The sequence below is a fragment of the Rhinoraja longicauda genome, chromosome 33 (assembly GCF_053455715.1).
Source record: "Rhinoraja longicauda isolate Sanriku21f chromosome 33, sRhiLon1.1, whole genome shotgun sequence".
Taxonomy (NCBI): domain Eukaryota; kingdom Metazoa; phylum Chordata; class Chondrichthyes; order Rajiformes; family Arhynchobatidae; genus Rhinoraja; species Rhinoraja longicauda.
This window is the reverse complement of record NC_135985.1, coordinates 13435385-13459711: the sequence shown is the minus strand read 5'-3', so window position 1 is coordinate 13459711 and position 24327 is coordinate 13435385. Positions and strand designations below refer to the sequence as shown.

The 24327-nt window shown below is 38.3% G+C and overlaps 1 protein-coding gene across 4 annotated transcripts in view; it reads right to left on the bottom strand.

Moving 5' to 3' along the window:
- secisbp2l (SECIS binding protein 2-like) overlaps positions 1–24327 on the bottom strand; it is a 52379-nt gene that overhangs the window by 7810 nt on the left and 20242 nt on the right. For 2 of the 4 annotated variants that reach the window (XM_078427591.1, XM_078427593.1), the window contains 13 exons: positions 23452–23770; positions 18876–18993; positions 17499–17728; positions 13407–13431; positions 11905–12020; positions 10248–10400; positions 9582–9698; positions 9168–9335; positions 8683–8824; positions 7532–7695; positions 5596–5734; positions 4116–4278; positions 85–305 (listed from right to left, as the gene is read on the bottom strand). In XM_078427591.1, the coding sequence (XP_078283717.1) occupies positions 85–305; positions 4116–4278; positions 5596–5734; positions 7532–7695; positions 8683–8824; positions 9168–9335; positions 9582–9698; positions 10248–10400; positions 11905–12020; positions 13407–13431; positions 17499–17728; positions 18876–18993; positions 23452–23770 (2075 nt within the window). The remainder of the gene's footprint in view (positions 1–84; positions 306–4115; positions 4279–5595; positions 5735–7531; positions 7696–8682; positions 8825–9167; positions 9336–9581; positions 9699–10247; positions 10401–11904; positions 12021–13406; positions 13432–17498; positions 17729–18875; positions 18994–23451; positions 23771–24327) is intronic. The other 2 variants (XM_078427592.1, XM_078427595.1) reach the window with 2 other exon arrangements.

Below are 24327 nucleotides of genomic sequence, written 5' to 3'. Positions count from 1 at the left end.
GATTTTTTAGAGAGGGTGAAATGATGTGGCAGTGAGTTGCAGTTAAAGATCAGATTAAGCTTGTGTTGCTGATGTCTATTGTACCTTTAGACTGAATTTTCTCACAGTTGGGAGAGATGATCACACATTTAATCTTTTTTAATTTCATATGCTTGGTTACTTCACGTAGACCCATGACAAGTCTTCTCTTCATTTTAGCTTTGATTGGATCTTTTTGGTAAATACGTTCTTGAAAGCGAACAAGTTCTTGCAGTAGCAGTGTTACACATTCATCGATATCTTTACGTAGCACTTGATTACAATATCTGGTCAGGAGAAAAAAATTTAAGATGTGAAAAAAAACCCTATATTGGTCAAATTTTACATGTTTAAGGCCGATAACAAAACTCCCTGGAAGAGAGACTTTTATGATATACAATAGTTAATTCTGCAATGCTAAAATTAATAACTATCTAATATGTGAAGTGCTCAAACAACTTCCAATTGTCTGTGTCAGCATAAATTCTTTGGAAGCAGTTGGCAGTTTAATGCTGAGCCACAATACACTTCAGATGCTGGAATCTTGATCAAAAAACAAATTGATGGAGGAACAGTGTTGGAGAGCATCTATGGAGGTAAAACTTTGGGCCGGGATCCTTCTTGTTTGAAGAAGAGTCCCGATCCAAAGCAGCATCTGTCTGTTTAATTCTACGCAAAATCTTTTGATAATTTAGTGGTCATCAATATCATTTTTTACTAATTATTTATCCTCACCTTAAATTACCGATTAAAGGACCATTATAATTTTTTTTAAACATGTACATTTTAATTTGACCTATTGGACACCAATAGGTATCCTGCAAGCAAACAGCTCCATGCATCAAATCATTGCTATTAAGCCAACAGTACAAATTATTTGAAAAGGAAAGCATCTTTGCCCGTTTCTTTCCATTAGCGTTTTCATGAATCAAACACTCCACTATAAAGGCCAAGCATTAAATGGTAATTTGTAGTCAAATGTTCCAATTTTTCTTCAAGCAGAATGAGCAGGGTAGTCATGTCTCTACTGTATATTTTCAATGTTTCCAAATGAGGGAAAAATCAAGCTCAGTGGATATATATTTACATATACAGTCTGAACACTGTTCAGCTGAGAGGTGCCAATGATTTCCAGATTACGCATTTTCTAAATATAAATGTGGCTCAATGATATTCCATCTTTTAAAAAAGACATGGTGATCCCATGATTACTGTTCAATTGCCTTTCATGGAATTAAAAGCATTATATTCTGTGTTCTGCATTTGCAGAGAGAACAAATGAATGTACCATATCAACGCTGACACCCTGATTGATTGAGTCATGTATGCCATACGCTTTCTTTACCATCCTATTCACTTGCGCAGCCAGTTTCAGGGAGCTATGGATTTGCAATCTATGATTCCTCTACATCAATGCTCGCAAGGATACTGCAATTTACCCTATACTTTCCTCTTACATCTGAGCTCTCAAAGTGCAAGCAACACTTCACACTGGTTTGCATTGAACTCCATCTTCAATTTCTTTGCCCAAATTTCCAACTGATCTACAATCTGCTGTATCCTTTGACAATGTCCCTTGCAACTCCACCAATTTTCATGTCATCTTCAAACTTAATGTGGAATTGAAGATGCAGGAATAGATGGTGTCCCTAAATACCACCAAGACCAAGGAGCTGATCATCAACTTCCGTAGGTCACATAACGGGGAATACGCCCCGATCTTTATCAACGGGGACAGTGTGGAGATATATTCCAGGTTATATTCCTCAAAACTAGAGGCAAATCGAAAAGTTTTACACTGGCTAAAGATAACGTATTAAATTGAAATTCATCTTTTTACATAATGCTGCTCATAAAATTAAAATCCAGACAAGTCCTCCCCAATTTAGGGATGGGTTCCATTCCCAAGAACTGTTTGTCACCCTAACAGTTTGCAAGTCGGAAATGCAGCCGCGAAGAGAGTTCCCACACGGTAGAAGATGCCTGCAGCCGCACAGCACTGGCAAATCTATCCTGCCCATCCCCCAAACACCAATGTGTACGGCCTGTGAATTAGTTGAGCACTCGAAAGCTGGCGAGGACCTGTATACACTAAGCATACAAAAATAAAGACTTTTAAAAAGCCCCAATTTCAGTCGCTCAAGCAACAGCACTTCCTAAAATTCTAATGATCTTAGTTTTCAACAGTGAAATGCAGATTTATACACAATGCTTGGACATGAAAAGATTTTGTACAAACACAACAAAACACATTTGCAATTAAACTCAGCTTATCATCAATGTACAAAATTCTTTGCAGTTGGTTAAATTACCATGATTCCTACGATTATACAAGCCGGGCATTTGAAATATGAAAAACGTGGGAGTGAAGTGGGTGAGAGTTTAAAAATTCTTTAACCTGCTTAAATGAAAAACAATTGAATTACACTTGTTGCAACCGCTTGTTCATAAAATACAATAGCCATAATTACGCATTTTTAAACAGGTTATATTAGTGGAAAAAGCAATTCAGCCCATGAATTCATGGATTGCTCTACACAACACCAATTCAGTGAGTCCCACTCCACCACCTTCCTTTTCTGCAAATTCCTTCACTTAGTTTTATTTTGAATGCCATAATTGAGACTGCCCTCATTATACCCTAGTATCTCGTTCCGGATCCAAGCCACTTACTGCATAGAAGTATTTTTTCCTCGTTCTTTTGCCAATTACCTGCATTCCATGTCCTCTGGCTCTTAACCCCTCTACCAAGGGGAATACATTTTTCTCCATCTACTGTGCTAGACCCCTCAATTTTTTAAACACCACCACATCACCTCATTACCTTCTTTGTCCAAAGAACATCTGAAGCTATGCAAATTTGAAGTGACAGGATTTATGTTACTTTGGAAAGATAGGGACTGGTTAAGGATAGTTGGGATGGTTTTGTATAAGGGAAATCATGTCACACTAATTTCATTTTTGAGGAAGTAACAAAGGAGATTAATGAAAACTCTAATCAGCTGCAAAGTTGGGTAGAGTGATGGCGCATGGAATTTGTTCGTGGCGGGATTATCAAAATTAAGATGGCAGAACTTGAAGACAAGAGACAGATTTAAAAGGGATCTGGGGGGGGTTAACTTTTTTAAATCAGAGTGGCTGTGATCTGAAACTCACTGTCAGAGAAAGTGGTGGAATCAGCATCTGTTTTTCTTTTTCTCTCTTTCATTCAGTCTAATCTATGTTTGAGTAATTTAGGCAGCCACTAAAGCAGACAAGGCATTGAAGGATAGGGTCCTAATGAAAGCAAATGGGAATAGTGTACATGGGGAAAAAAGGTCATCATGGCCATTACATTCATATTAGGATGGAACAGACTGCCACATTAGAAATGGGTGTAGATGCTTTGTTTCAGGAGTCTTCTGCCAGAGTAATTCTACAAGTAGTTATGGTTCTAAAACACAACTGTTAGATTTAAGACACCAAAGACATAATTTTTTTTAACTAAATTCTGATATATAAAATATCAACACCAAAATATATAAACTACAACATCAAGCACTTAGTGAACTTGAAAAGGTTCAGGTACATGGATAGAAAAGTTTTGGAGGGATATGGGACAAACGCAGGCAAGTGGGAATAGTGTAGATGAGGCAACCTGGCGGTCATGGGCAAGATGGACTGAAGGGATTGTTTCCTTGTATGACAATGGCTCTAAAGGAAAGCTCGTGCACCACCATGGAATTGATTTTGTCCCCAATTATGGTTTTTTTGAAAATAATAGACATTAGTGCAGTCTACTTTCTTTTAGGAATTTTTGTGTGAAATTTATGTTTAATTTACGTATAATTTTTATGCGTTAGTCCGAGCCTATGTGCCTGCAATGCTGCTGCAAGCAAGATTTTTCATTGTACTTGTACCTCGTCATATGTACACATAATACTTTAAATAAAACAATTAAGGTTTTAGATGAAGCATTGAATTAGATTTTTTACTCCAGAACCCAGCACATGTAGTCTCATGTGCCTCTATTTTGCTTTGCCACCTGTTAGAAAAAGCCAAGTTTTCACAATACTTCAAACAAGAGGCAACTTTTATAAATTTCCAAATAAGCTTACTCTCTAAAGCGCCTGCTGTGAATTTTTGTGATGGTTGAAGATGCCATTGGACTGCCAACTCCTGAACTGACAGGGGACCCTTGCGAAACTGGTGTCATGCTGTATGGGGAGTTCTGGCTTGCAGGAGACAGAGAAGTGTCACTGGTAGCACTCAATCCAATATCTGAAAATAAGAACTGCACGTTAACTATCTTCATTGCAACTATTTAAATCATCAAGAACAACAATTCATTCTTTCTAGCAATAAGGCATGTTGTGCTGCTTGCTCCGTGGGTACTGGAATATCCGGATCTAATTTTGAAAATGATCATGAATGTCAAATTTTTGTCTCATGGTTATTTTGACATTATTTTATGAGATACCCATTATTAAAATATATAACTCATCCTTGTTTTTGTCTCTCGACTATTACACATTCTATTTAAGCTTTTACTTGCAGATTTATTCTTTAATGGCAAAGACTATACGAGTTACTGCACCTCAAGTGGTCACATGCAATTAGTTATCCCTCGCCTGGTCATTAAATAAACAATTGAACAAAGACATTTTGGACAGTACATTTGCTTCTTCAGGCTGCAACTCCCAAGCTGTCAGGGTATCACTTCTGAAGACAGAATAGACGCGTTTTCTTTTTACGTACGTTATCTTTATATTTTTAGTTGCCAGATTCCTAAATTTATTGATATTGACAAAAATCAATTATTTCTCCTTTTTATTTGTAAACTGGAGCCAACGGAAGTGCTCCTATCTGATATTGGGCAATTAAGGAGCGATCACAGGACTTATTTTTTTAAAAAGAAAATAAGAAATCAGAGTTAGAACCCATAATTGAGTTTACAAAAATTGTTTCAAAATTGAACCAATTACGAGATTTGGAGAATGAAATGTGATTTTTTTTCTTATTTCACTGACTGAAGAGATTGCATGCACAAATATTATTATCAGAAAACAGCAATTTTTTAAAAGCCAACTAAATGGATAAAGGTTTCTTTTTGGGAGAAAAAAAAATCAGTTGAGTTTTTTTTAAAAGCTTCCAACAAAATAGCCAAAATTTAACCAAAAATTAGTTTAAATGGTGTGGCGACTGCTGAAAAAGAAAGAGTTCCTTCTATTCAATGACATGTTAAGCAATCAGGCAAGTCCAACATCATTTGTTAATAGGTTTCAATTGCTGATGGAAAAATTAGTTATCTGAGGAGTGCTTCAGAAAGAATAAAATGCAACTCAATTATCTGATTTCCTGTTGGCTAGTCATGAGGATTCAATGATTCAGCATTTCACAATTCAGTTTCTTCGGTTCTCACCTTTGCAAAAGACTAGTTGTGCTCCATCACACAAAGAATATTGTGGAAGGCATGCAAATACTAGTGAAAATGTTAATGGTGCATAAAAATATATTGAAAGAGATATTTAACCACAGCTACAAAAGAACAAAAAACACACCCCTAAGATATTAATTCACTCTATGTAGAGCACTTGCCTTCCTGAGAAACGACTTCCTGGGTTAATGTCTGCTCCTCCAGAAAGCTTAGTTGCGCATCACCTTGTTCGTCTGATCTAACAATAGTTGGCTCTATTGAAAATCTGTTTTTCTTTTCCTCTCTTTCCTTCAGTATAATCTGTGTACAAAAAAGGGTTTTAATGCACTGTTAGGAATGATAACTAAAGTACAATAATTTTCAATTGTAGTTATCCATATGTTCCATTATATAGGTAACTAAAACATTTCAAATCCTTTCTGAATCAGCGTCTTCTTTCCCTTTTTTTCTATTGAATACTGCACATTTGATTAGAAGGAGGATGGATGGCCAAACCTTTGTTTAAGCAACAGCTCAGACAAATAATGGGTTTGATGAACCTTCCTTAAAAAGGCGGGTTACTTAGTCTCAACAAACCATCCCAACCAAACTCACTGATCAGATACATCCATAATCAGATTCTACTCAAGGGAAATATCCAGTTAGTCATTATTTATAAGGATAAATCACAACTTTTCCTCATTAATATCAATGTTTGTCTTTCATTTACTAGATTCAAAATTCAAAATCCAAGATTAATGTATTGTCACATGTACCAATTAAGGTACAGTGATATTTGAGTTACCATACAGCCATACTAAGTGAAAAGCACCAAGATCCACCGCCACATAAAGTAAAATTTAACAAACATCCACCACAGTGGATTCCACATTCATCACTGTGATGGAAGGTAATAAAGTTTAATCAGCTTCCTCTTTGTTCACCCGGAGTCGGAGCTGTTGAACCATCCGCAGTCGCTGCTGCCGACTGTACGAGGCCCTCGCGTCGGGATGATTGAAACTCCGGCGTCGGGACTGTTGAAAAAAACCTCTCCACGGTATGGAGCTCCCAGGGCAGCCTCTTCTTACCAGAGACCGCAGGCTTCACGATGTTCTACTTAAGAACACTGGAAAAAGTCTGGTCTACCCCAACAGCTGCTGACGACCTTCTACCGCTGCACCATAGAGAGCATCCTAAAGCATGGCATCCCTGTGTGGTACCTCAGCTGCACGGAGGCAGAAGGGAAAGCTCTACGGTGGGTAGTCCATAGAGCTCAGAGGGCCATCGGAACACAGCTACCAGACTTGGAGGGCATCTACAACACACGATGCCTCAGAAAAGCCACCAGCATCCACAAAGACTCTTCACACCCCTGCAACAGTCTGTTCGAACTCCTTCCATCGGGCAGACGATACAAGGCCTTCTATGCCCGCACCTCCAGACTCAGGAACAGCTTCATCCCCAGGGCCATAGCTGCTATGAACCGGTCCTGCTGAGCCGGATGGCCACAACGCATAGATCAACTTGCACTTTACCCTGTCCAAAACTGTTACAACTGTTTCGTTTCGTTGGGTTGCTGCTGTCTAAATTACCTAAATTATTGCATCGTATGGGAGGCGCATTCCCAATCTCGTTGTACCCCTGGGTACAATGACAATAAAGATATATTGTATTGTATTGTATTGTTAAAGTCCACGGGCCCCGCGTTTGGAGCTCTTCAGTCGATCCTCGGCAAAGGATCACAGCTCTACGATGTTAAAGTCCACGCCGTGCCCGCGGCTTGAAGCGCCGGGTCGGTCTCCAGGAAAGGCCGGCAATTCCTCTATGTTAGGCCGTAGAGGGGACGGAGATACGATACTGAGAAAAACCGCATCTCCGTCGAGGTAATAGATTGAAAATAAGTTTGCCCAATCCCCCCCCCACACGAAACAAACCAAGAAACACTTAACATAAACTTAAAATAATAAAAACAGTGGAAAGGACAGACAAACTGTTGGCAAGGCAGCCACTGTGGTGGCGCCACCCGATGAAATACAACCAAGTTATATGAAAACAAATTAAATAAAACTAAATACACCCAGCCATAATTAAGATTGATAATTCTGACCACATTTTTACCTTTTTAAGAGCAGTTGGACGTTTAGCTTTTGGAATCTCCCTTTCCTTCCCTCTTCGTATTCTCGGGGCACCAGAATCCAATGGATTATGAAATCCAACAAATTGTTTGTGTAAATTTTTCATGCTCCCACAATCTTTGACAGAAAAAAACGCTGTTGTACCAACTGGAAAAGGGATAAGAAAACATTTATTGGAACAATATTTCAACGACAAAGGTGAACTTAGTATACTGCAACTGACCTCAGGATTCTGAGACCAATGCCTGTGAAATGACAAGATATTAAATGAGACTGTGTTTAGATAAAGTGAACTTTAAACAGTAGAATTTGAGATACAGAGAACATCAGATGATCTCCTAATCATCCTGACCCCTGGCTTTGAATCCAACTCATTTTTCTGTTAGCTGCAATAGGCCTATCACTCGAGAATACAAACCATTTACTTATGTAAAGCTCAAATTGATTTAAGAGACTGATACTGGATCAATATAACTCAATTTTTGTGGTGGCAGCTGAGAGACATTGTTCGGGGTTATTCGGGTTCCAATCTATCCAAAGTAGTGAAATGTTATATTCCTTATATAGTATCTCACTTCCATTGGTAGAAAAATTAATAATGGGTCTCGTTTACAGGACAAATAATGTGTGATAAAATATTATGTTGTCAAATATTTTCATGTGATTTTTCAAAATAACCATTGACATATCAAATTAGAAAAGGGAAAATCTGGACAAAGCGGGCATCATATTTCTCAATGGGAAGATATTGAATGTATTCTACATGGTCCTTTTCACCCACATCTCTGACAAGTTCCATTTAAACGTTCAAAAACACACGAAGAATGGCAGGTGCCATTCAGGGCGCAAAACCAAACTAAATAGTGGAATCTGCAAACAAGAAACAGTTTTGATTACACAGCAGTTCAGGCAGCAATTGTGGAGAGAGATGCAAGATAATTGACCGGTAGGATCAACCATTTGCATCTCTACAGATGCTGCTGCACATGCGAAGTATTTTAAAAACTGCCTCAATATTTCCTTCTGTGTAATTACTTCGATGAATTTGAATTCTTTGGCATTTTAATAGAAACATGAAGAGGAAGTAGTCTAAGGAAAGAAAATTAGGTACCCAAGTACAACAACGAAATTTACCCGAGTATGACAGTGGTTTTGTGTTCGTCATTTGCCTTGCTTTCATGGCTTGCTGCTGCTTCTCTAGTGCAGCTAACATGTCACCAAGATCCAGTTGTACAGGAGCTTTACTCTTCCTCCCTGCTGCCTTATTCAGAGCCTCCTTGAGAAAATGCAAAGCATGAAAAAGACCGAGCACAAAGAGCCACAGGCAACAATGCACTAAATGAATGTTTTGGAATACCCAAGTGTATTCAGTAGATAGAGGGTATTTAAAAAAAAAATCTATACAATTTTATTAGATATCTATCATAGTGCACAAGTTTACAACCACAAACTTACATGGAGGAATATTAATTTCTTGACTTGCCTTTACCCTGCTAATCAAATACAACTGCTTTAGGTTTATGGATGCCAAAAATAACCTAATGTCAAAGGTAAATAATGAGCTGCGTACCATGTTTGCCTACTTTCTAAACTTTGCCCATTACTAAAAAGGTACTCACCTGGAGCTTTTTTTGCTCCATGCTAATCTCTGAATACTCCTGAGCTGTGGCAAGTGCTGCAGCCAATGCTTTTTTCCTTTGACTTTTTGCACGTTTTGGAATAGCTGTAGTTATTGGAATTGGTGTCTGTACTATGTTGATTGGAGAGGTTTCTGGGAGATCACCCAGCTAGGGAAAGGCACAGTAAATCATAACAATGATCAACACAAACAAATTCTTATATTACTTATTTATCTCAAGAATAAAAAAAACATTTACATACCAAAATTCTTAAGAGAAAAGCAGTGCAAATCATCAACAATCCTCTACAAAATGATGCAGTTTTGCCCCAATTTGATTGTCGTGAAACATAGATATTCAAATGTAACATTTTGTTGAATATAATGGGAAATAGAGATCCAAAACCATACTTACCCCCAATGGATTTTTTAGGAGTTGACAAACGGAAGAACATTTAGTCTGAGCATTATCAAGGCCAACTCTCTTAGAAACCCCTGCTCCACTAATCAATTCCGGAAACTCACTGTCATCCTATTTAGAAAAGATTTACACTTGTTGAAAGGCAAGAGCATAAAACGCAGTACTAGAGGCAGTCAATGAACAGTAATAACTTGATGGGTATCTCATATTTCTATGAAGACTGTTTTGCCATTATTGTCTTGTCATGGTTCTGGAAACAATACTTATCTGACATGACGCTATTTAATGGAAAACCTTTATAGCAAGTCAAATATCTGTCCACAGAACAGAGAATTCTGACCTCGGAATGTTAATTGCAGTATTGAAATACATTTCTTTTGGATTTAAATGTACCTGAAAACAGATTGCCTTAAGACATTAGGGATTCGTATTTAGTACTCTACATCAGTCCGCTTAGCCTAGATAATGCTTGTTGTTCAAGACTCCAGGGCTTACATCAGCTCGTGCAATAAGGATAGAGATTAAACTTGCATTTTACATGCACATAGCTGCAGCACACAAAGCTTTACACTTTAGGTCCCAAACTAGGAATGATCAATCGAAGAAGCAACTAAAACAATTCAAACATTTTATTTGCATTAATGCACGAAACCTGAATACCTTAAAATATAACGAGTCATTATTTTGATCAGCTCCGGTCTTTCGCCCATTGGTAAACTGCAGTTTTTCAGGGGACTGTCTGGCAGTCCAATCACGATTCTTCTGTTGGCTTGGTGTTCTCTCTGTGTCTTGCATCCTCCCTCTGAAACAATCCTGCACACCAAAACTGATCAATTTATAAACAGCCCAGATCTTCCAAAATTTCATAATCAGTACAATTATTCAAGCCCACAGATCCTGGAAAATCTCTTAACCCATTCATTATTCATGTCAAACATTCCCGAGCACTTGCACTGCTCTGCAGTTAGCAATACCATTCATGAAATAAATCTTCAGAGCTCATTCTATCCTGGTTTACCTGGACAATTTCTTGTATATTTCTAGTGTTTCTGCATTTAATGTGCCTGCAAAGCTGCAGCAAGAATTTTATTGTTGTGGTCCCTGTGCATATGGCAATTAAACACTCTCAACTCTTGTATGCATCTCAAAGCAAAAATTAGTTGTCTTGCAAAAGGAAACTAAGTGAGTGTGAAGAGCTTAATATTTTAATAGATAAGTGATATCATTTCAACAAGTAATTATGAGATGAATATTTAGTTAATGTAAAACCCAAAACCAGATTCAAAAGCCTTCTCCAAGAAAGAGAAAAAAACCCACATTTTTCATCCTGTTTCAAATACCAAGTTTTAAACAGCAAGGAAAAATGCTGACAACAGAACATTGTTAGTTGGATCATGGACATGGCTATGCAAGCAGCATTTTCTATTTATATCCAATATCCATCACAAATCCACACACTCTGCTTGGTGGCATCTACTATCTGCAAGACACCACTCCTTTTCCCCCAGTATCGATGGCCTCTTCATAACTATGCGCAGATTACTCCTACAATCCCAGTCTTTCCACAATGTCTTTCTTTTCCTTTATAGCTTCCTTCTACCAGTTAGACAATCCATACCCACATAATTCCAACAGTTTATTTTCTCCTTTCCTGTATTCTCCTTTCATCTTCTATTTACATTTCTTGCAGATAGTTAGCTATAATTAACAAAACTTCACTCTTAGAGAGCATCACTGCCATTTATCTCATTGAGAATCTCTTAAAGTCTGCACCTTGTCTCTGGCGTTCTCTCCATGACCTCCCCTTTCGCTACAACTTTAAACATCTTAAATTTCAAACGTTTCCTATTTCTGATGAAAGGTCTTAGACCCGATAGAAGAGTGATTGAAGAAGCGCTCAACATCATGGCAGTCCCAATTTTAAGCCATGTTTTAAACCTGAAATGTTAACTGCTTCCACCTGAGCAGATGCTGTCTGATCTGATGAGTCTTTATACCAAAAATGCTGATCTATTTACCACCAGATTTGTAGTTTCTATTTACCACCAGATTTGTAGTTGTGGAAGTATTCTTTTAATCCTTTTAATAAGAAAGATGAATAAAACAACATCCAACTTCAATTTACATAAACAGAATAATATTTGAAGTATTTTTTTTGTTGTGATGGTGCTGGAGATCCAAGTTTGTTTACTACAACACTCAATGTTGGTACAGAAAAGGACTTTGCAAATTAACCTGAAAGTGTACCATTTTCTGAAATTTTAATATAATTTAAACTTGCATGCAACAAATTCAAAATTTACGTAAATTTACATACCTGTGTTTTTCGCTGATCTACTAGTCTTCCACCTCTGTTGCAAGGAATCACCTGGAATCTATCCACCCCAAACCTCTGTGGTGCTTGGGAAGCTATATTCGCCCAACTAGGAGTTCCTGATGAAGAGATCATTCCATTTCTATAAATAACTATGGTAACATTTCACTTTAAAAGGACAAAATATATATTTACAGCATACTAACATAAATCATCATAAATTAATATGTACAAGCATGCTCAGATATGGACAAGCATGCTATTTTAGGTTATAATTTTTGAAGGATCTAACAATTTTACACAAATAGAAAGCAGAAAACTTTAGCTTCAACAATAAATGTGATTTCCAAAATCCAAACACTTATCTTACTGGGCTACACTGTGACATCTTTCTAAATATTCCTTTACCCAAGAAAAAACATAAATCACATAATGCATATTCCATTCAGGTTGCTGAAATTAATGCTCAACAGTCAACATGCCCAAATAAAATGGAGCAGTAATTAGAAGCTAAGAGGCATTTAAAACAATTTGTGCAAGGAAGCAGGTCCACTATCACCGTCTCAAGAGTAGTTGTAAATGAGCAATAAATACAACCGTGCCACACACCACAAGAACAAATTTTTGAAAACCTTAACCAGTCACGCTCAGTTCAAACGACATCACATGTCCAGTTCTGATCCCATATTCAAATTATTGATCAGGTTTACAAAGACAACTTTCTGATCGTGTCAAAATTAGGAGGTAAATAGGTAGGTAAAATTATCATTTTGAAACATTTGGACAGGTACAAGGATAGAAGGGGGGGGGGGGGGGTCTCAAGGGATATGGAGGCAAATAGGATGTTCAAATTAACATTTAATTATCATGAATAAATTGGGCTGAAAGGCCCGTTTCCCTGCTGTATACCTCGAACTAATAAACAGCAGAATGCCAACATAATCAAGTTGCCAGCAAGGAGATGGGTGCCTCAATTGATGTGGACTGATTTTAACTTGAGCAAAACATATGCTTTACATAGCATCAAAAGTGTATAAGGTAGACAAAAAATGCTGGAGTAACTCAACGGGTCAGGCAGCATCTCGGGAGAGAAGGAATGGGTGACGTTTTGGGTCGAGTCCCTTCTATTACCACAGAAACAGTACATTTGGACCGAGAGCCTATGCAAATATTCACACGAAACAAACACTTCCACACCTTTCTAACAGGATCTATAATCAGATCTGCCTCCATACACAATGTTCGATTCTTCCTCACAGAAGTATCAATCCTCCTCTGAAATGCATAATGCTTTGTCCTTCAACTACTCAGAAGTAATCATTCCAAACTCTCAATGACTGCCATGCTCATCACCATGCAAACAGTAAACATAATTATCTATTGAAGGGTCTCGACCCGAAACGTCACCCATTCCTTCTCTCCTGAGATGCTGCCTGACCTGCTGAGTTAGTCCAGCATTTTGTGAATAAATACCTTAATTATCTATTGCAATCATTAGTAATTACCTGTGATCCCTGCTGAATCCTCTGCCTGAAATTAAAAACAAAGACATTAATTTAACAAAACTCTGCACAGCTAAATACATTCTTTCCTAATGAAATATTGTACATATTGAAGTTGACAAAAGGAACACAATATTTGTTTCAGGACCAAATAAATGAAACTCTACTACCTGCTCATTGTCAATTTTATTTAAACATTTACAAATCTTCTGAATGGAGAGAAATAAACAAAAAAATTAGTTTTGAATGGCTACATGAAAGTATTAACATTTGAAACATTAGTTGATGTATCATAAAAATGTTTGAACTGAAAATTCAAACTTGGATGAATGCACTAAATAGTTTTGTCGTGGATTTAAGGTCAGAATTTTTCATGTGAGCAGCTTTTTTGTGTTCAAACTGGCACTTTGTAAAATTGTTAGAAAAGAAAAACATTCACAATGCTGGAAATCAAAATTAAAAAGTGCTGGAAATCCTGTAGTATTTAAAAGAGATGGAGATATTTCATTTGCTACAACTCAACCCAAGAAACAAATTTGAAAATCATCTTTGAAATATTGCACTGTAAAAACATTTAACAGACTTTAGCTTAGGTCAACATAAATGCATCTTTTAAATAAGTTATATAAAAAAGACAGCTGCATTATTCCATTTAGCTATGGCAATTTGACGAAGACCTGCTTCCGACTGCAAGTGTCATCACGTCAAAGCACGCATGCTTTGCTTTTGATTAATTACATTCTTGGAGTAAGGAGTTCCAATAGTTTCTGACTTTTCTCATCTACAGCAGCTGGTTGGCTGGTGGCTACCACAAAATCAACCGCCAAGTTCCCAGCAATTCATGATTGTGTAATTCACAGTTCTTGGGATTCATTGCCATTCCTGAATTATATCCTCAAAAGATTTGACTGTACTTCATTACAAATTTTAACATTGCAAAGTGTTCTTTAGGAACTTAACTGCCTCATTAATGGCAGAGAGCTGTGAGAAAGATACATAACAATCATTTGAAAAAATAAAAAACTCCATAAAAAGATCCTATCTGGTGATTAAGGAATAATTGGGCCACCCTTCTTTTGAATAACTACTACAAATTTGTCAATGTTTATCAATTCCTTTTTAATTACCTAATCTACTAATATTGTCCTTTCAATTTGAATTTAGCTTCCCCAATTAGTTTCTACATGTAGACTGTACTTTCTACATTGTCTGGTTTTCTTCGGCATTATTTGCTACCATTTATTATAAGCCTCCATTAATTCTCAATGGGAGGAATGTTGTGGCCAAAGGCTGTGAAAGTAATTCTCGACATTCAACAGGCCCCCAGCAAACTCATTACTTAATGAGTGATAGATACAACTCTGCTCTCTGTAGCTGGCCTCCAAGTACCGAACAGCCCAGCCCAGTCTTGCTCAGATTCCCCATTGCGTTGGGGAATTAGTCTATTTGATCTCACTGTTAGTGAAACCTCGGGTGAAATCAGAGAGCAGATTCATTTCAATGGGCCTTTGAGATTGGAAAATGGAAAGACAAGCATTTTGTTTTTAATTATTTTACCATATTTATGGCTCTGTAATGTGATTTTGTGTCTCTGAATATCAGGAGGTATTTAATATCTAAAGATGCCCCACGGGCTTTAACAGGCAACAAAATTCCAATCAGAAATTGTCCTTCAGTCAAAGGCTGTTAGGATATTCTGAGGAAGGGTTTCTGGACTAGATTACCAAAGTCATAGAACACCTTGCCATTCAATTTATTCATGAGTTAACAAATTCAGTCCTTCTCAATGGCACAGGTAAAGCCAAGAACAACAGGCAGTGGGCCTTATTCAGCACGATTCACTCCAACATTTTAAGCCATCGAAGCATTTTGAGCTCTGTATGTCTTTCCTTTCACCAATTCACTCAAAAAAAGTGGATCTCTACTGTTAACACCTTCGCTTGGAAGGCATTAATTAAATTACAATTATATCTGCCAATTTTGGGACACCAATCCATCTTGGCTTTTTCAACTTGCTTAATTTTTCCTCTGAATAATAATTTTTAAACTGTTGTAATTTGTATTATTTTTACAAAGATTCCAAACACAAAACTTCTCTTCCTGCTCTTGCACTTGTATGTCGAGAGTCTATTATTTGCTCTCTCCCACTTCTTATCAAAGTACAGCTCTTTGTAACATTATCAAAATGTTCAGCATCAGCTTTAATAAATACAATGAACCCAAATAGACTCCACCTAATCATCCTCCCTCTTGTCCTGTCACTGTTTGGCTGATATCCAGTGCTGGACAAGCAGAAATCTCTTCTAATTCTCTTGGGAAAAACAAAGCCCCTGTACTCGATAAACACAAAAAATTATTTTCCTCTTCCTACGTTGTGTAAAGTTGAAGTAATCCAGATATTTGTGTTCTAATATGTCCATCTCATTCACCCAACACCCCATATCTTTTCCTGCTTACGCTGATAACAAACCATGCTATATTAATATTTACATCCTTATTTTCAAATCCCCCATTGGAACACCCCACCTCATCTCTAATCTTCTTCAGCTCCTCACATTTTGGATATATTTGAATTTCTTTTGTATTCCTGATTTTCTGCGATTCATCTTCAGGTTCCAATTATTAAAAATCTAGAAATCATGCCTCATCTACTCTCATTCCAACTTAATCAAATTAATCCATGTCAAATTTTGATCGCCAATGCTTTCATGAAACACTTGGCCGAATGGCCTACTCCTGCACCTATTGTCTATTGTCTATTATTAAGACATATTAACAATATCAAATACAGGTTGTGTAGGAAAGAACTGCAGATGCTGGTTCAAATTGAAGGTAGACACAAAATGCTGGAGTAACTCAGCATCTCTGGAGAGAAGGAATGGGTGATGTTTCGGGTCGAGACCCTTCTTCAGACTGATGTCAGGGGAGGGGATGGGACAAAGATAGAATGTAGTGGGAGGCAGTAAGACTGGTGGGAGAACTGGGAAGGGGAGGGGACGGAGAGAGAAAGCAAGGGCTATCTGAAGTTAGAGAAGTCAATGTTCATACCGCTGGGGTGTAAACTACCCAAGCAAAATATGAGGTGCTCTTCCTCCAATTTGTGCTGAGCCTCACTCTGACAATGGAGGAGGCCCAAGACAGAAAAGTCAGATTGGGAATGGTAGGGGGAGTTGAATTGCTGAGCCACCGGGAGATCAGGTAGGTTAAGATGGACTGAGCGGAGGTGTTCACCGAAAGGATCGCCAAGCCTGCGCTTGGTCTCACCGATATGGAGAAGTTGACACCTGGAACAGCAGATACAGTAGATGAGGTTCGAGGAGGTGCAGGTGAACCTCTACCTCACCTGGAAAGACTTTAGGTCCTTGGATGGAGTCGAGGGGGGAGGTAAAGGGACAGGTGTTGCATCTCCTGCGGTTACAGGGGAAAGTACCTGGGGAGGAGGTGGTTTGGGTGGGAAGGGACAAGTTGACCAGGGGGTTTCGGAGGGGTTGATCTCTGCAGAAAGCAGAAAGGGGTGGAGATGGGAAGATGGCCAGTAGAGGGATTCCCGCTGGAGGTGGCGAAAATGTTGGAGGATTATATGCTGTATGTGACGGCTGATGGGGTGGAAGGAGAGGACAAGGGGGACTGTCTTTGTTACGAATGGGAGAAAGGGGAGCAAGAGTCGAGCTGCGGGATATCAAGGAGACCCTAGTGAGAGCCTCATCTATAATCTATAATCAAATATAGCTCAATGTATTGCATCTATTCCACAAATATAAACCAAATTCAATTATATAACAAATGTTCCCAGTTGATTATTTTCCCTTAGCCTTTACTCTTTCCTCAGAAACCTTTAATATTTAAAAAAAATATATAAAGGTTTATTGGATACAAAGCTTTACCACCATCCTTTCTTCCCTTAAGCATTTTATTGTAAATTCACAGTAAGAAAGGTAAATACTGATACAAAAGTCTTAAAGGTATAGCATAATGGAAATTGCCCAAATGGTTATTTGATCAATTAAGACAGTGATTCAAAACTATTATCAGCATCTTCTATTCGAACACATTGCAATACAAGTTTACATTGATTAACAATGTAGATTTACATACTTTAACATTGCCGCATTCTGTACTCTGAGCAGTAGTTGACGTGGTCTGAGTGTGACTGTGCTTGGGACTGCAATAGCCGCTATCACTGTCAATGTCGGCTTCACTGGCTCCTTGCTCACTAGAAGACTCAGCAGCAGGGTGAGATGCTCTTCTTCGCCTGACTTTTGATTTCCAAAGCATGGGACTGGCCCTCTCTGAGAGAGATTTATTAACTACATCTCCAGGAAAGTCTTCAAATGACAGAATATAAATATTGCATGAATAATTGTAAATAATGAAAGTACAAATTATTACAGCTATCAAATGCTCCAAATTTCAGCACCATTTAGTCTACACACAAAACTAGACTTGGGAAAGATGAATATCTTAATTCAGCATTGATAATTCAATCTGTTCTGCAGAGGCTTCCACAATAAATCTATAAGTACTTCCCCAAAGAACTTCTTGGGCATTTACCAAAAAAACCTGCAAACACTACTTCATTCATTTAATGGTAAAACAAAACAGAAACAATTTGGTATAAGGGTAACCAAATGAATATATGTCATTGAAACTGAAGATCAAAATGTTGATGTTACTAAAGTATATTATTGCCAGAACATACCAGATGTAAATACATAAACACGACTGGTATGTTCTGGTGATCGGTTTAGTAATGTCATTTATAATAAGTGGTAAGCAAAATATAATTCAAATATCATACTTGACAGCTAAATATTGTTCCCTGGTTAAATAAAGGCTACACTGTTTGAGGCACAAATTTCATTCGCCATTACATCAGACTCTAAATAGTTGGAAGCAGTGATGGGAGTTGCTAATCTGCACCCCAATTCCAACCACATTATGCATCGAACTTCATGGCATGGGGACTCTTAGCATCAAAATGGGGATCCCTGGAGTCAAAATCCAATTCATGTTGCTCTACAAAGGTCTTGAAAGAGCATTTAATTGTCAAAAATATAGTGGTTTTCATGACTAAAACAAAAATCACAATGCAACAATTGATTTTCTCATCCTCGATGAGAATGAGCGTTTATGTTTTTGTGTTGCAAAGGTTAAAAATACAATTAATCTTTTACGTTTGATTGAAGTCTGGCCAGGCATTAAAATTACAATTGATAAATGGATTCAGTGTCAGAAGAAGAGTTTCTGGGATAATATTTTAATATAGTCAAAATAAATTATCAGAAACAAAGCAATTTGAACTTCATAATAAAATAATCTTTGTTTTCAATACTGAAGTATAAGACAAGCATAATTCAAGGAAATATCATTTTTCAATATCAAGCATAATTGAAGGAAATATCATTTTGCTCAGCTTGTATTCTAGAAAAGGTTTGTTTTCAAATTAAGCTTTTAATAATATTTTTTTATTACCTGTCTGCTGGCTGGCATCAACCAGCAAAACAATTTTTGATCTATTTTCTGGACCCGAGGCACTGCTCTCCTTCTGAACAGCCACACTTCTAACCAGGGGCTTGCTGGTTCTCAAAGTCTGCACAAACACAAGAATGGGAATTACTGTTCAAATGTAGTAGAGTCATACAGAATGAAAAAAGGCCCTTTAACCCAAGCTGTCTCAGCCAACCAAGTTGTCCACCCGAACGAGTGCTATTGTCCTGCATTTGGCCCATATCGGTCAATGAAGAAAAGCATGCCAAAAGACCTCTTCACCACACAGTGCATTGGACTAACCACTTTCTGGAAACCATGCACAGTAAATGGTAGATCTCTGGAACGAATTGCGCAACAGAGAACTCTGCGAGTGCAGGTGCAAGTCCTGCCCTGGTTTGACACACCAAAGTGCAATATCTCACACTTATCAGAGTCAAATTCCATCTAACATTCCTTGGCCCACATTCCCAACTGATCTATCCCTTTGTTAACTTCTTCAGTCCACACAACCTTCCCAGAAGTTAATCCATTGCTTACGATGATGCAAATATCTCTGCGAGCTTAACGCAATTTCTTCTCCAGCTTCCCACAAAGTCAGAGGATGCACTTCGTCATCAATCATGTTGTAATCATAGATAGCCTTGTTCACTGTGCTACCAATTTCGGTGTCATCCATAAACTTACTAACCATACCAACTACATTTGCATCCAAATAGTTAATATATGATGAACAGTGGATACAGCACCGATCCCTGCTGCACTCCACTCTGAAAAATAAACCTCCACTATCATCCTGACTCTTACCACCAAGCCAATTGGATTGCACTGGCTAACCCACCCTGGATCTCTTGTCATCTAAACTTCCAAACTAGCCAACCATTTGGGACTTTGTCAAAATCCTTGCTAAACCCCCTGCAGATAATGTCTACTTTCCTATCCTTGTCAATCCAGTCATTGGCATTTTGCCAATAGAAAGGCAAGAACTAGTTTCACAATAACAACTTTATCTTTAAAGTATCAAAATTACACAGCTTAGGAAGAAGCTAGGCAGAATCCCAAATTTATCCAAAGGCTCAACTGGATTTGAAGTACAGTTATAAGTGTTACCAATAAACTAAATTAATGAGGGCAAAATTAGCCTCATGTTCAAACCATGCTTACTATCTGACCATTTTAATCCTAACTGTAGTTATATGGAACATATAGGATACATTCAGAAATGGGTATGAATCTTCGTTAGTTGGTTAGATAATAGTTGCCAGAGTCATTCACTTAAAGGGTATTTGGGCGAGTACTACACCATGTTTTAGGAAGTGAATAATATCCTCAAAAAGGAGAAGGAAACATTTTGAACCATACATTAATATCATCATAGGAATCTGTAATTTTTGCATGTTGCAAATGGAAGGAAAGTGATTACTAGTAATCTTTAATATCGTCTCCATCACATTCCATGATGTATTTCAAGAAGCTCTGAATGTCAGACAAAAACCAAACTTCCTTGTAGAGATGCATTTTTGAGATAATTCCTTAATGAAGATGGTTGACATTATTATTCATTCCTCATCATCATAGGAATAGAGGAATGTGTCAATCATGGCTGGCTGCAAAATTCACATGATATTAACCAGCCAGAGGTCAACTCAAATGTAATTTATCAATTGTTTTTATCAGAAACACAAGTTCAAGAAGTGTGCGTCTGGTTTTGACACCCACATATAACACAAACTGGCTTTACCCCACGCAATGGTGGAAGTTTAGCAAGTCATGCAGTATATGCGAGGAAAGAAAGAGCAAATGCTCCAAATCAAGGGTAATCATCAGAAATGGAAGAGGGCAAAAGAAAAGCCTGTTTTAAGAAGTGGAGGGTTGGAAACAGAGGATGGCTGCGAGAGGGTGCAGACCAAATCCAGTCAAGATGATAATCACATCACGAGCCAGTAGACTCAGAACAGAGGGGAAAAATGTGAATTGAAATAGAAAAAGGTAACAAAAATATATGAGGAGAAAAAAACCCCAATACCAAATCCCAAGGGCTACAGCATGTCCAGAAGATGAAGTGCTACTATTCCTGCTTATGTTGGGTATCACTAGAGTAAAGTACGAGACTAGACCACAGCTTCAAATTCTGATCACCACCATACCGAGGATGTGATAGCGCTGGAGAGGGTACACACAGGGTATTGCCTGGGATGGGGTACTTCTGTTACAAGAAGAGATTGGAGAAGCTAGGTTTGTTTTCCATGGAGCAGAGAAGGTGAAGAGTGGGCATGACTGACGTGCATATGTATGATATGGACCGGGTAGACTACAGGGAGGTTTTGCCCTTTACAGATGAACATAAAGCTAGAGGACGTGACATTTAGGGTAAGGGATAAGAGATTTAAAGGGAATCCAATGGAGACCCAGAGAGTGGAGAGTAAATGAAATGCATTGCTGGAGAAGGTGGTGGAAACACCTGACAGCGTTTAACCAATGTCTTGAATGAACACCTGAATCACATTAGGTAGCGAAGGCCATGACCCAAGTGCTGGAAATGAGATCAATACAGTTGGGTATCCACTGGTCAGAGGACATTGTGGGTCCGTTTCCATTTGCGTATTTCTGCAACACCATGCCAAAGTAGACAATTAAACCAGTATCGACTGTGGAATCCCACGACAGATGGCAGAAATTGTGGAGAACAATCCACTGAATTTGAAGGGTGGCAGGCTTTCCAGAGGAAATCCTATCTTTGTTCAAGCCAGGAGAGGGGATGAAAGTAGAATTGAGGGAGATGGATGAGGTGCGAATGAGAACCCAAGCAACAATGATAGAGTGAAGGCCACAGTGAAGGAAAAAAGCAGACACCTTATTAGTGTTGGTCGGAAAATTCTTATTATACTAGATACAATAGAGATGGAGAAAGTAGTAGTATGTAATCCTAACAGGAATGATTTGTGGTCGAGATAGCTGTGGGAGTTGATGATCTTATGATGGTTATTGGTTGCTAACCTACTCCCCAGTTGCTGCACCACCCGCAGTGTGTTTCCTGATTTTTTGGGGGACTTTCTAGCATCTGCAGTTTTATCCCTCCAGTGCTGTATTACTTCAAATAGACTGCACAGCTATAAAGCTGCCAGCCATAACAAACTGCTCAACTCACTGTGCTACAGTGCCCTCCATAATGTTTGGGACAAAGACCCATCATTTATTTATTTGCCTCTGTACTAAACAATTTGGGATTTGTAATAGAAAGAAAATCACATGTGGTTAAAGTGCACATTGTCAGATATTATTTAAGCCCATTTTTATACATTTTGTTTTCACCATGTAGAGATTACAGCTGCATTTATACATAGTCCCCCCATTTTAGGGCACCATAATGTTTGGGACACATGGCTTCACAGGCGTTTGTAATTACTCGGGCTTGTTTGGTTGCCTCCTTAAAGCAGGTATAAGAGAGCTCTCAGCACCTAGTCTTTCCTCCAGTCTTTCCATCACCTTTGGAAACTTTTATTGCTGTTTATCAACATGAGGACCAAAGGTGTGCCAATGAAAGTCAAAGAAGTACTTAGAAGAGCAACCACAGTTCTGGAAAAAGGTCTTGTGGACAGATGAGATGAAGATTAACTTATATCAGAGTGATGGCAAGAGCAAAGTATGGAGGAGAGAAGGAACTGCATAAGATCCAAAGCATACCACCTCATCTGTAAAACACAGTGGTGGGGGTGTTATGGCCTGGGCATGTATGGCTGCTGAAGGTACTGGCTCACTTAACTTCATTGATGATACAATTGCTGATGGTAGTAGCATAATGAATTCTGAAGTGCGTAGACACATCCTATCTGCTCAAGTTCAAACAAATGCCTCAAAACTCATTGGCCGGCGGTTCATTCTACAGCAAGACCATGATGCCAAACATACTACTAAAGCAACAAAGGAGTTTTTCAAAGCTAAAAAATGGTAAATTCTTGAGTGGCCAAGTCACTCACCCAATCTGAACGCTATTGAGCATGCCTTTGATATGCTGAAGAGAAAACACAAGGGGACTAGCCCCCAAAACAAGCTTAAGCTAAAGATGGTTGCAAAACAGGCCTGGCAGAGCACCAGAGAAGACACCCAGCAACTGGTGATGTCCATGAATCGCAGACTTCAAGCAATCATTGCATGCAAAGGATATGCAACAAAATACTAAACATGACTACTTTCATTTACATGACATTGCTATGTCCCAAACATTATGGTGCCCTGAAATGGGGGGGGACTATGTATAAACACAGCTGTAATTTCTACATGGTAAAACCAAAATGTATAAAAATTGCCTTTGATAAAATCTGACAATGAGCACTTTAACCACATGTGATTTTTTTCTATTACAAATCTCAAATGGTGCAGTACAGAGGCAAATAAATAAATGATGGGTCTTTGTCCCAAACATCATGGAGGGCACTGTATATCAAGTTTTTCCAACAAATTGATACGCATTTCAGAATAAAAGCGAAGACTAATTTTTAAATGGTGCCATGCAAGAGGCGATCAATAAATATTAAAAGACAAAAAGGTAGCAAATCCCTACCTTTGGCACAGGCCCTCTGTTGACTCTGCTTCTCGGAGTTGTGGTTGGACACACAGGTCCAGCAGGAACGGATCTTTCATTGCATTCAGAAACAGCATTTACCACGGTTGCAGGTTGGAAGGATGCAGTATACGGTGTTGGAAAAGGGGAATAAAAACCCATCATCGGTGTGCATGGTGCTGGCATGAACTGGTAATAAGCATAATCAGTAGAAACAGGAGGTTGTGGAGTTGGCAATATTGGATAAGCAAAGTATGGTCCTCCCGAGTTTGGATTTGCTTGAGGCCATCGAATATCACCATTGTACGCAGGCAATTGCCTATGAATACAAAATGATTAAATCTGTATAATTATCAATTTACACCCTCGCTCTGTACTTCTGCTCCCCCCACCCCAAACTTTTGCTTCCTAGTCAGAGAAATGTTGCAGACGAGTATACACTTTTCCAATAAATCCATCAAACTGATACAATTGTCCCAAAAGAACCCACAATTCAAACACAAGTGTAGAGTAGAACTGCTGCCTCAAAGCTCCAGCGACCTGGATTATGTACCTCGGGCATTGCTTGTGTGGGGTTTGTACATTCTCCCTGTGACTGTACGGGCTTCCGCCAGGTGTTCTATTTTTTTCCCACATCCCAAAAGCAAGCACCCTGATGAGTTTGTTGGCCACTGTTATCTTAGTGAACTTGAGATTTTTTTTGCACTATTTCAGATTGCATTATAATCTTTGCATCATTCTGTTGTTTTGCACTAGTTATTTACTGTTGTATTTATCATTACTATGAACACCATTTATTATATGATCTTCATGTGATCAAGGAGTTTCATCCAACCATCATGTATATGATGATAAACTGCTCTGAGTCAGAATTAA